This window comes from Myodes glareolus, chromosome 10, assembly GCF_982192425.1.
Source record: "Myodes glareolus chromosome 10, mMyoGla1.1, whole genome shotgun sequence".
In the NCBI taxonomy this organism is placed as follows: Eukaryota; Metazoa; Chordata; class Mammalia; order Rodentia; family Cricetidae; genus Myodes; species Myodes glareolus.
The window spans coordinates 22,793,789-22,806,337 of record NC_142035.1 but is presented as its reverse complement, the minus strand read 5'-3'; the positions used below and the strand labels follow the sequence as shown (position 1 = coordinate 22,806,337).

Here is a 12,549-nt window from a genome sequence, read left to right as displayed (position 1 = left end):
TGGAGCCCCCAACTAAACATTCCAGATTCTTTGTATAAAGGGGTGTCAGGGGGCTGGGGTGAAGCCCCTCAACCAAACATTTTCCTCAGTGTGTAGATGAGAGTGTCAGGGCTCAGGATGATGACATGCCGTCTCTGATTTAAAAGTAACAGGGTCTCAACATCCTATTTCACTGATGTACCCCATCTGTCATCACCCAGATAGACAGGGTGCCCTATCCACTGCTGCACCCTGTGTTCCTTAAAATCCCTGTCCATACTGTGACTCTTCATTGTGTACTATTTTTTTTTATAGTTTGCATGCCATATCTGACAGTAGTGTGCTGACAGGGACCAGATTTAGCCACCATCGTAATCTTCCCGTTGTCATGGTGCTAAGCACACATGATGCTCATCAAATAAATGTTGACTGAATGTACTGATGGAGGGCCTAGCCCCTGTGGCTGAGCCTGGGAGGTAGCATCACCGAGGGGATGGAGCCTGGAAAAGGCAGGAGGTCCTGAGAGGTGTGCAAACTGTGGGTAAATGGGTCTGACACTCAACCTCCACTCTTGGGCTTAGAAAAAGGAAAATTCCATGGACTAATTAAATTTAGCAGGGCTTATTTGAACTGAGCAAAGCAAAGCAAAAATAAACAACCTGAGACTCATATAGATCTCAGAACCAAAGCAAATTCTGAGCGTTCCAACTAGCAACATAATCAGATGCAATATGAGACAGAGAAATGGATTACTACAGCCTAGCTAGTAATATGTTATAGCTTAGCTGTTTGTGATTTAGCAGCTCACTGTACAGGAGTGGTTGTATCACTTTGTTCTGAGCCCAGGACATGGGCCCAGCACAAATCTACAACCTTAGCTTCTAAGGTAACTCTGGGTAGACTTCCCATCTTGGGGTTTAGCTTCTTGCTTCACAAAAAGGGGACAGTGCCCAGCTTCTGTCCCAGACTCTAAGGGTGGTGTGGGGTGATGTGACAGAGGAGAGGGTCCAGGGCATGGTACGCAGTCGGTGCTGTGCTCTTCTTGGCATGTTCCTCCTCTTCCTTCTTTCTAGATACCCCTCTGAGGTCAGGCTATGGACCCTGCTCCCATGTGATGCTCAGAATTGAACTCATTGAACTCGGCATGTTTGATGCCTGAGCCACTTGAGTTAGCCAGCTCAGTCAACCTGAGTCTGTTGAGTTTGGAGCCCATCACATGTTAGAACCAAGGGAAGTCTGTCATTGTTAGCAACCCCATGAAGCCACCAAATAGAGAGAAGCAACTTGTGTGACTCATGGTGCCTGAGGTCAGGGAAGAGATGGCCACTTTGGAGTGAGCCTTTAAACACCTCCAAAGGGCTCTAGTCATCTCCCCTCTCCCCAGGCTCTGAGCTAAATGTTTGAAGCTCAGGGGCCAGAGGCAGCTAGAGGTTTGTGTAACCCCTGGGACCTAAAGTTAGGGCAACACTCCTTGACTGGGAACCAAATAGCCAGTGTGCTGAAGTAAAGAATCATCTGAGCTGATGGTCCTTGCTATGGGGAGAGCTCATGAGCCAGAGTTGCAGGGAGTAGCAGAAACGGAGCCAGCAAGAAGGTTCCTGAATGGTGGAACAGAGTGCAAGAAGCCAGGTTCTGGGCAACTCAGGGTTGTCTGGGTGGAGACAGGGAGGGGGCACTCAGTGGAAGAGGGGGGCCTTGAGGAAATGCAGGATGCTGACCACAGTCTGGGGTGAGGCAACATGCGACGTGGTGGAATCTTCCACCCCAGGCATTCTCTCGAGAGTCCAAGAAAAAGGCTCCTTTCTGGACTGTTCTAATATTGGGTGCTAAGGTCTAATAGGCTTCCCTCTCCCCCACCCCCAGGAAGTTGGATCTGTTCCAGTCCTGGTCTGATGAGAAACTCTGGCAGCTGGTGGCCTTGGGGAGGATAGAGAAGTTCTCCCATGGACAACTGGTGTCAAAAGACTTTGTGAGTTCGTCATTTATCGTATTCATCTGCAAGGTGAGAGTCTGAGCAGGCGGCAAAGCTGGGAAGAGAAGGGCCAACTTAAAGCCCTTTGGCCGGGAAGACATGGTTTGGGCCAGGTCTACAACGCGAGCAGCTCATGTCCTTGTCTGACCTTCCATGCTCCAGCTTAAGGTCTACTGCAAAGCATGGCGTGCTTGCCTCAGAGGGTTGCTGTAAACTTCGGGGTGCAGCGTGACCCTGTTGTTGGAGGTAGGGATGGGAATGCATTGCAAATGTGGAAACCATGTGTAGGATCTAACTCTCTGTGGGCTGCCTCTTTCTCTACATACATGCCTATGTTCAGATTTATAAGTTAGGCACAGTAAGAGATTTAAGTTGTCATGAAATAGAACTATTACGTACTGAAATACTCTACCCTCACCCTTTTTGTGATGATGTAAGATGAAATACAAAGAAAACAACTTATAGCCTTTCTTTAGCATATTTGTATCACAAAACCACAGATTTTATGTTTTGGGCCACTGTTAAGTAGAATAAAGTTACTTGACCGTAGTACTTGACATTCCAGCAGTTGAGCTGATAATGGAGAGCTATCAAACACCTCACAGGTAGTAGCATATACAGCATGGATACATTGGCCATGGTTCATGTCCTAGGCAGGACAGAGTAGGCTGGCAAGAAATATACCCATGCTACTCAGAAGGGCACGCAGCTTCAAACTCACAATTTGTGTATTTCTGAGGCTCTCCATTTGATGCTCTTAGTCTTGAAGATTACAGATGACTGTAGCCACAGCTAAGTTCTTGTTTATGATGCACATGCTGCGTCTCATTTTGGTCTCACAGTCACCTCCCAAGTGTTGGTAGGGTCCTCTTCTTTAACAGAAGAGTAAACTGAGGCACAGGGCTATGAAATGTTTGCCCACAGTCACAGAGTTGGGGCAGGGGCAAGCTTCACTTCTGGTCTGTCTGACTCCAAGGCCTTTCTCCAGAACTGGGATTGGAGTTGACCTGCCAGTTCCTTACACTGTAAGTCACCAAAGAGATTTGGTGCAATTTTGTCAAGGTGATGTTGGTCCAGGATGTGAATGGATACAAAGATGGAGAAGACTCATTTTCTCCGTCTGTCTCCTCCACTGGATCTGGAGCATGGTCAAAGTTGTCAGCGCCAAGTGCCGAGGGATAGGTATATGGGAGTGATCTCCAAGGACTAGGGAAGGGGAAACTGCAAGGAATGCACAGGATTGACATGCACCAGAGCTGGCTTGCATGGCCTGGCCTGAGCTGAGTGTCACATTTTCAGGCATTTTATGAGTTTACACATATTATTTTTTATTTAATTGATAACTTTATCAATAATAACAACATTTATAGACATTCTAGAGTACACAATAGGACACACAGGGTAACAGCTGAGCTTTGTTGGATTCACACAGCTCCTGCAAACAACTCCGGAAACCTTTAGTCAAAAGCAGAGCCCCAGCCTGGTCTGGTTCCTGTTGTGGGACTGCAGCACACTGGCTCTTCGTGTCCACGCCCTGATTTTCCTGGTGAAGACACTAACAGGGAGCTGCAGTCCCACGTGTGAGACAAATGCATTTGTCCTTACCCAGGAGGAAACAGAATCTGGTGGGATCACTGCAGAACGGGGGACCAAGGACATGGCCCATCTGTGGGAGGAGCGCTCACCTCAGCTTGTCTTGCAGAGACTTTGGAACAGTCAATGATGGTGATTCTACAGTAGAAGGTCATCTCAGTGGAAAATAGAAAGTCAAGATGGGGCCGGGAGTGGAGGAGCACACCTTTAATCTCAGCACTCAAGTGGCAGAAGCAGGTGGATCTCTGTGAGTTCGAGGCCAGCCTGGTCTACAAAGTGAGTTCCAGGACAGCCAGGACTGTTCCACAGAGAAACCTTGTTTCAAAATACAAATAACAAATAAATAAGTAATGATACAGAAATGAACCTGCTGCTTTCAGACACCAAGAGGAGGACGGAACAGGCAGGTGGAACAAAGCAGTGAATTCCTGAGCAGATGACTTGGAAAGTTCTCTTTATGATGACCTCTGTGCCTAAATCTAAAATGACCAGCACCTTCAATAACCCGGGGCCAGCGTTAAATACAAAAATGACCATAGGGTCAGTGAGAAGGCTTAGTGAGTAAAGGAGCTTGCTACTAAGCCCAAGGACCGGAGTTCAGTCCTTGAATTCACATGGTGGAAGGAGAGAGCCAACCCTCAAAGTTGTCCTCCGACCTCCACATTCGCGCTGTGGCAAGTGCCCCTCTATTGTCTGAGTCATCACAGAACGCGCACCATTGATGAGCAGGTGTGAAAGCTACCAGCGGTCTCAATTTGCTGAGCGCCATTCATGTGAGGGTAAGCATGGGCGAACAATAGATGGCCTAGGAGATTTTGATGAACTCACTGGGGAAATGCTGCCTTCAGCTTTCTTTGTCAAATCAAGGCTGATCTGTGAGACAGCTCCGTCAAAGGTGACTGAGAACCGGAGGGCTGTGTGGGATTTCTAGAGTGTGCGTGTTTTATTTTGTACAAGTGATCTCAACTCCCCTACCTCTGCCGTGCTGAGAACTGAACCCAAGACCCGTCACAGTAGGCAAGGGATTTACCATTGAGATACATCGCCACCCCCTTTAAAAGGTTAGTTTGCAATAATTGTACATTTTCTACATCCACCATTTGTTTTATTCTGGAGACAGGGTCTCCCTGTGTAGCCCAAGGTGGCCTTGAATTCTTCATCCTCCTGTCTCTACCCCTGAAGGTAACATTTACTTACGTGGTGAACATGTACATAAATTTTCCCTGTTGTTAGGCTTAGCAGCACCACTAGGGGGAGTGTTGTTCTTCAGGGGCCAGGCCCAGTCACGGATAATTAAGGCCAATTAACCTTCGGCAAAAGGGATTTATGGAGGGCTGGTAAGTAGGCAGTGGATTTGTGGAGCGATGGAGGGTGTGGAAACCTGCAGAAGCAGATCCTGAGCTGCAAATACCAAACACAGGGCAAAGGGGAAGGCGCTCCCACAGCCAGTGTAGAAGTAATAGGGTAGGTAACTGGCACCTCCCGGAATCGGCCTCATTAAGCGTACCCATCAGAAGGGACCCAAAGAACCCAGGATCTTTGCTGCAAGGAGCTGGAATTAAAGCGACTGGCTTCCAGTCTCAACACATTCAAAGGGACTGGATTAACGGTTCTGTCCTCTGCCCCAGGCTCTGGAGCACTGAGATTACAGACCTGAGATGACAGATTACATCAGTGCCGCTATGGCCAGCTGGCGTGTCTTTTTTTCTATTTGCATCTCCATTTTTTCATCTGTAAAACGGGACCACTGAATTCATAAAGTCTTGCAATAAGAATTAGGTTAATAGCCAGGCGGTGGTGGTGCACGCCTTTAATCCCAGCACTCTGGAAGGCAGAAGCAGGTGGATCTCTGTGAGTTCGACACCAGCCTGTTCTACAGACTGTTCCAGGACAGGCTCCAAACGCTACAGAGAAAGAAACCCTGTCTCTAAAAACAAAAACAAGAACAAACAAACAAACAAAAACAAAAAAAGGGAAAAAGAATTAGTTTAATATTAAAATCTTTTTTTAAAATAGAAGGTGGGCTAGAGAGATGCGTAAGCAGTCAAGAGCATGAACTGCTCTTGTAAAGGACCTGTGTGGGGTCCCAGTGCCCGCGTAGGGTGGCTCACAGCTACCAGTAACTCCAGTTGAATTGGTTTCTTTTTAGTGTTGACTAATATTTCATTGTCAAGATGCACCATAGTTATTTCTCCATATATTTATATAAAATATATGAAAATTCTCAAGCCCCCTGCATCCCCTGAGCTATTAAATCCAAAAGTTCAGGAAGGAGGGCTGGTAGTTGACAAAGCTTGAGTTTTCTGAAGCACACTAAATTACTTTTTTAAAAGGGAAACTCCTCTCTCTCTCTAAAGATTGGTTCACCACACAACCTGCATGGGAGTTAAGTGCCACAGGTAACTCTCCAGGGGAAATAATACACAGGCCAGAGTGTGGCTGCGGGCAGGGCACCCTGGGCCAGCAGTGGAGTTCAGCTTATTCCTTACAGTGTTTCACTAAAATCTAGCCTTTAACAGGAAGGTTTATGTATCAATTCTCAACTGTGGCTTCGAGAATTCAGAAGAGGCACCCGCACACCAGATCCTGTGTGTCCTCTAGCAGGAACTGAGCCGCCCCTGCTTTTCTGACTTTCATTCGCTATGTAGCTGGCTCTTCGCCTGTTCAAACTTCCTCAGCACCCAGACTCCTGTACTTCCTGCCATGAGAGGATGGAGTCATCTGCCAGCCACTGATTTCCTATAAGGGAGGTTCGGGAATACAATTCCCACTGGTATCTCAAACGCAATTAATGCCCACAATCAATCCCTTCTGGGCCACTTGGCACACATGGCTGGACCTCTCTCTGCAAGCATCAGAGGCAATAAAGACTTCTGAGAGACTCTTCTGAGAGGAACCACCGCTTCTCTCTTATCTGCGGTTCTTGGGTGAGACGTATATGGTGAACGAATGTTGGCAAAGCCCTATGGACAGTGTTGGCACACAAGGACTTACTAGATGTCTGTCCCCTTACCAATAGTAGCCTGCCTTTAAGTTCAACCTTTCTGTATTTCTTAGACTTCCTATTAAGAAGCAAAAGATTTCTAAAAGATAGGAAATAAAAGGAATATAGCAGTTTTTTCTGGTGCCGGGATTCAAGTCTGGGACCCCCACATATGTTAGGATTGCTTTGTTCTTGTTTCTTCTTCTTCCTTTTTTAATATTTATTTATTCATTATGTATACAATATTCTGTCTGCATGTATGCCTGCATGTCAGAAGAGACCTCGTTACAGATGGTTGTGAGCCACCATGTGGTTGCTGGGAATTGAACTCAGGACCTTTGGAAGAGCAGACAATGCTCTTAACCACTGAGCCATCTCTCCAGCCCTGTTCTGTTTCTTCTTGAAGCAGGGGGTCTCTGTGTATCCAATGCTGACCTCAAACTTGAAATCCTCCTGCCTCAGCCTTTTTGTGCCGAGACTACAGCCTGTGCCGCCATTCTTGGCCTAGAGACCCATATCTTGATCTAACCTCTCAGAGCAGCAAGGCAGGAGAAGGGGATGTTGGGAATTAAAGACTGGCTTCTAAAGTTCTTACTCTGACCATCACAAGTTCCCTTTCTAGGAAACTGATCCAAGCAAATAAGGAGGTTGTGTCCAATCTAAAACTGAGGAAGTCCCATCCCTCTGCCTGCCCCAGGAGCTGCTTTAGTGACCTCTGTAAGAATTAGAAGATGGTGGTAGCACACGCATTTAATCCCAGCACTAGGAAGACACGGGCAGATGGATCTCCGTGAGTTCGAGGTCAGCCTACTCTACAGAGCAAGTTCTGGGATAGCCAGGACTACACAGAGAAACCCTGTCTCAAAACACAGAAACAAAGAGAACTGAAGATGTATGTTAGTTGCTTGCTGTGCAGGGCATCAACAATCAACAAATATTGCCACTTTTTCTCAGTCATCTGGGAGTAGCATAAGTCTGTAGGTTGAGAACAGAGAAGGCAGGACAGCGCTCCCCTAGTTCTATCCAGCATTTTCTACTGACTGTTAGTTACCTGGAACTGAGTCATCCCCACTTCCAGAACAGAGGACTTGGGAAAGGTGAAGGCTTCCGGGTTAATTTAAATTGGGGCTTTGCTATGCTGAGCAAAATAAAACTTACAGATAATGCTGACAAATTTGAAACAGCCAAATCTGAATCTTTTAGAAAACGTTTTCTGGGGCCTGGAGAGATGGCTCTGTGGTTCAGAGCACTGACTGTTCTTGCAGAGAACCTGAGTTCAAGTTCCCAGCACCAACATCAGGCAGCTCACACCTGCCTACAACTCCAGTTCCATGGGATCAGATGACATCACCTGGTCTTCTAGGACACCTGCATATGCAGATACAGACAAGCAAGCACACTCACATAAAACTAAATAAGCATAAAAATGTCTTCTTGAATTAGAACTTTCCAATCTGAGCTATTTTTCTCTTGAATTCAAAACCTGACAATCATCAACCAAATTGACGTATTGAACATTTCCAACCTCCAGAAGATGTCCTTGTGCCCTTTCTCAGACAAAATTCCCCCAAAGATGCTCCTGTTACAATATCATCACAGGTTGCTTTTGAGATTTATTTTGTGTGATGGATGTTTTGCCTGCATGTATGTCTGTGTACCACCTGTGTACAGTGCCTGTGGAGTCAGAAGAGGGTGTTGGATCCCTGGAACTAGAGTTTTGTAGATAGAGAGTTGTTAGCTACCATGTAGGTGCTGGGAATTGCCCCAGGTCCTCTGGAAAAGCAGGGTTCTTAACCTCTGAGCTCCTTCTCTAGCCGCAAACTGCCTCTCTAGCCCCGAGCTGCCTCTAACCCAACCATAGAGTACTTTTACCAGTTTCTGAACCTCCTAGAGATGGAATAACACTAGTACATACATCTGATTCTTTGTTACTCAGCCTATGTTGAGGAGAGACAAGAAGATGCCTCTGGGCTCCCTGGTCAGGGAGTTGATATAAACACTTTGCATTGGTATGGATCTTGGTCTATTGATACAAATTTAAGGTCAATTTTTTTATACTGTGTATATGTATTTCTGCTCTCATTTAAGGTATCATGTTTGTACAGTTCACTAAAAATGTATAATTAGGAATTACAGATTGATAGTCATTTATAATAGTCAAACTTGTAATCATGTTAGGTTTCCTAGATATACAGAGATATATTTCAGTTTAGATAATCTTCAACACTTCAAAGACCTACAGAATATGGCATTTAAAAGGTTTTAAGAACTTAGACATTTTGTTGCCAATGAGACAAGTCAGTTTTGGGCAGCACCAATCTGCTTCAAGAGGTTGATATACATTGAAGAAACTCGTTATGGAATTTGTCTTCAATGTGACAAGGCTATCCATTTGGGCAAGAAATTGCTCTTGACTGGACTGCTTGATGGTATGTTATATAAACTGGACATGCAGGACCCATAGAAAAGTGACTGCTGAACTTGCCTAAAGAAGGTGAGTCAGTCCTTTTGGGTTCTGCTTCATGAAAGAGTCTGTTAGACATTCTGCAGGACACAGAAGAAAGTGACTGACAAACTGCCAATATAGGCAAAACAACCTTCAGATTTCCTGCTTCATGGAAAAGTCTGCTGGAAACTATGGGCTTGTAGGCTGAAGATGGGTGCTCCAACATTACAGAAGAACTTTGGGTTACTGTCCCAGCACCCAAACTCTGTCAGTTCTAGAGTTTTGGAAGTTGCTTACAATGCATTTCCTGTTTACTTGGATAATATTGTATCCTCCTGGGGTCTTTGATGGAGATGAAGACAGATAGTTATAGTTTTTCTTAGGTATGATAAAAGATAAATTAGATATGAAACTTTAGACTTACAAATATTGTAACTAATTCTTGTTGAAATCTGTTTTGTTATATGTAATTTTACTATGTTAAAGCTGAAACCTTTCTTTTTATTTAGACAGAAAAGGGGAGATAATGTGGGATTCCCCTCTGTATGCTATTAATATGTTTTATTATCATTGGTTAATAAAGAAACTGCTTTGGCCTATGGCAGGGCAGAATAAAGCCAGGTGGGGAATTTGAACAGACATATAGAGAGTAGGCAGATTCAGAGAGATGTCATGTAGCTACAGAAGGAGAAAGACACCAGAACCTTACCGGTAGGTCACAGCCTTGTGGTGCTATACAGATTAATAGAAATGGGTTAATTTAAGATGTAAGAGCTAGTTAGAAATATACCTGAGCCATCGGCCAAATAGTATTGTAATTAATATAGTTTTTTTGTGATTATTTGGGTCTGGCTGGCTGGGAAACACAGGCACAATCTCCGCTTACAGGGAGTCTAATGAATCAGCTCTAAGCTAACTGAGAGACCCATCTTGTAAAAATATGGTAGAGAATGACTGAGGAAGACACCTGATATCGTCTTCTGGCCTCCACATGCTTGAGCATGTGTGTGCAGATGCACACACACATACATATATACACACACAAACATGTACACACATACAAATAAAGAATTAGCATAGACTAATATTCTAAGCAATAGTATAGGATTATATGTTTGGCCAGATGTCTTTTTGTTGGTTGGTCTTTTGAGACAAACTCTCACTGTGTAGCCCTGGATGGCCTGGGATTTGCAATATAGATGAAGCTGGCCTTGAACTCAGAGATCTGACTGCCTCTGCCTCCTAAATTCCTGGATTAAGGGTGTACCACCACACCTTTTCCTCTTCTTCTTTTGTCTTTGCTACAGTTAGCTGAGAGGTGAACATCATCCTTGGGAATCTAGGTGGTTTGTTTTTGTTTGTTTGTTTAGTTTCAAGACAGGGTTTCTTTGTGTAGCTTTTGGCTGTTCTGGAACTCACTCTGTAGACCAGGCTGGCCTTAAACTCACAGAGATCCATCTGCCTCTGCCTCCCAAGTGTTAGAATTAAAGACCACCACCTGGCCTTTTTTGCTTTTTGTTTCTTTAAAAAGAGTTTTTTGTTTTGTTTTGTTTTGTTTTGTTTTAATGTGTATGGGTGTCTTGCCTGCATGTATAGAAGTTCACCATGTGTGAGGCTGGGGTCTGCAGAGGCCAGAAGAGGGCATTAGATCCCTGGGAACTGGAGTTATAGCTGGTTTGAGCTGCTGGGTTTGTGCTGGAGACTGAGCCTGGCTAGTCCGGAAGAGCAGCCAGTGCTCTTAACCACTGAGCCGTCTCTCCAGCTCCACAGGTGATTATTTCAAAGACCAGAAATTAACTGCAGAATAATTATAAAGGTCCCTGGGCAATGGTGGTGCACACCTTTAACCGCTGCACTCCAGAGGCAAAGGCAGGCAGATCTCTGAATACGAGGCCAGCCTGGTCTACAGAGTGAGTTTCAGGATGGCCAGGGCTACACAGAGAAACTTTGCCTTAAAAAGCTAAAGTGTGTGTGTGTGTGTGTGTGTGTGTGTGTGTGTGTGTGACTGTCAGTATCAGCAGGATGTGTAGCCTGTAGTTAGTAGTACCACTGACTGTCTCGTTACATCCTCAGTGATGACTTTCGTCAGTATCAGTACTGTGTGTAATTTCTATGCTTCTTTAGGTGCTTGAATTTGCTATGAGACAATAACAATTTTATTAAGGAAGACACCTGGAACGATATACATTGAGCAAATAAAACAAAATGGGGTTAGGTCAGGTGGATATAAAGCGTCCTTTCAAAGCCTGTCCTGCCTGGAACGTCCAGGTTTAACCCTTGGCTTCTATCTCTTGATGTGCCCAGGGCAGCTGTGAGATCGTGCGGATGATAGACCTGGGAGCCTCCAGTACCTATTATAAGTGGGTCTGGCAGCAGCTGGATCTGTTGGACCACAAACCTCTGGGAGTTCACCGCGAAAGTAAGTCACACGGCCACATCTGTTGATAGCATAGCTGGCAGGGGAGAGGTGTGTCCCCTGGGCCCTGTTCGGGTTCCAGGCCCCAGTCCTTAGACTCATGGATGTCTGAGCTCAAAGGGGGGGGGGCAGGAGATCTGCTTTGACTCTCCTCTTCTACCAGCTCGAAGAGCCTGATCTTGGGCCCTGCCTGCTGGCTCCTCCCTCCCTCTCTGGATTCTTCCATGTAAGCACTACTTGTGCCTCATGCACCCCCACCTGTCTTTCCCCAGCCCTCTTCTGCTTTTCACATCTTAGATGACGCATCCTTATTCTGAGAATTCTCCTAGACTCCTCATGCTGAAGCAGCATCTTCCCCCCCAGCCCTCATTACAGCCCATTTGCATCTGTGTCGTGTCTGCTCCACTGCAATCACTGAATCTGAAAGGGTTATTAAATGGCTGCCTCCCTAGAATTTAAACTCTAGGATCCCAGGGCCTGTGGCCCTCCCAGGCATCTGATGTATATTCAGAGTGACTCACAGGGTCAACACTCACATTTTAGCTACTGTGGATAGTTTTGAGTATGTCCTGAGTTGTGACTGTACCTGTGTATTCTCCGATGCCTATCTAAATTGATATATTTGTGGCACGGATAATTGCCATCATTCACTGAATTCTGCATAAACTCAGTGGTTTGTTTATACAGAAGTGTAATTCATAACAGATGTATTAGTCAAGCCTTTCTAGAGTAACAGAACTTAAAGAATTAATAGCGCTCTCTCTATATAGAAAGGGGCTTTATTAGAATGGCTTACAGGCTGGGGTTCAGCTAGTCCAGCCATGGCAGCCTGTGAGTGGAAGGTAGTTGTGAACAGTCCACAGGCTGGATGCCTCGGCCATTCTTCAGTAGACGCTAGAATCCTGAAGTGGGCTCCAATGCCAGGGAAGGGATGGACTAGCTAGCAAGGTGGGAACAGCAGGCAAACAGCAATGCTTCTTTTCTCCGTATCCCTATATAGGCTTCCAGCAGAAGGCATGGCTAGGTTAGAGGTGCTGCCTAGCCCAGATCCAGATTAAAGGTGTATCTTTCTACCTCAGAGATCCAGATTAGAAGTAGATCTTCCCACTTCAAATTAAGCAAAAATCCCTCAGAGGTGTACTCTCCATTTTTAGGCTTTA

General features: G+C 45.4%; 1 protein-coding gene across 3 annotated transcripts in view; it reads left to right on the top strand.

Moving 5' to 3' along the window:
* The window catches only part of Cnbd2 (cyclic nucleotide binding domain containing 2), a 63,848-nt gene that overhangs the window by 31,367 nt on the left and 19,932 nt on the right, over nucleotides 1–12,549 (top strand). For 2 of the 3 annotated variants that reach the window (XM_087911069.1, XM_087911071.1), the window contains 2 exons: nucleotides 1,843–1,981; nucleotides 11,278–11,392. In XM_087911069.1, the coding sequence (XP_087767195.1) occupies nucleotides 1,843–1,981; nucleotides 11,278–11,392 (254 nt within the window). The remainder of the gene's footprint in view (nucleotides 1–1,842; nucleotides 1,982–11,277; nucleotides 11,393–12,549) is intronic. The other variant, XM_087911070.1, reaches the window with a different exon arrangement.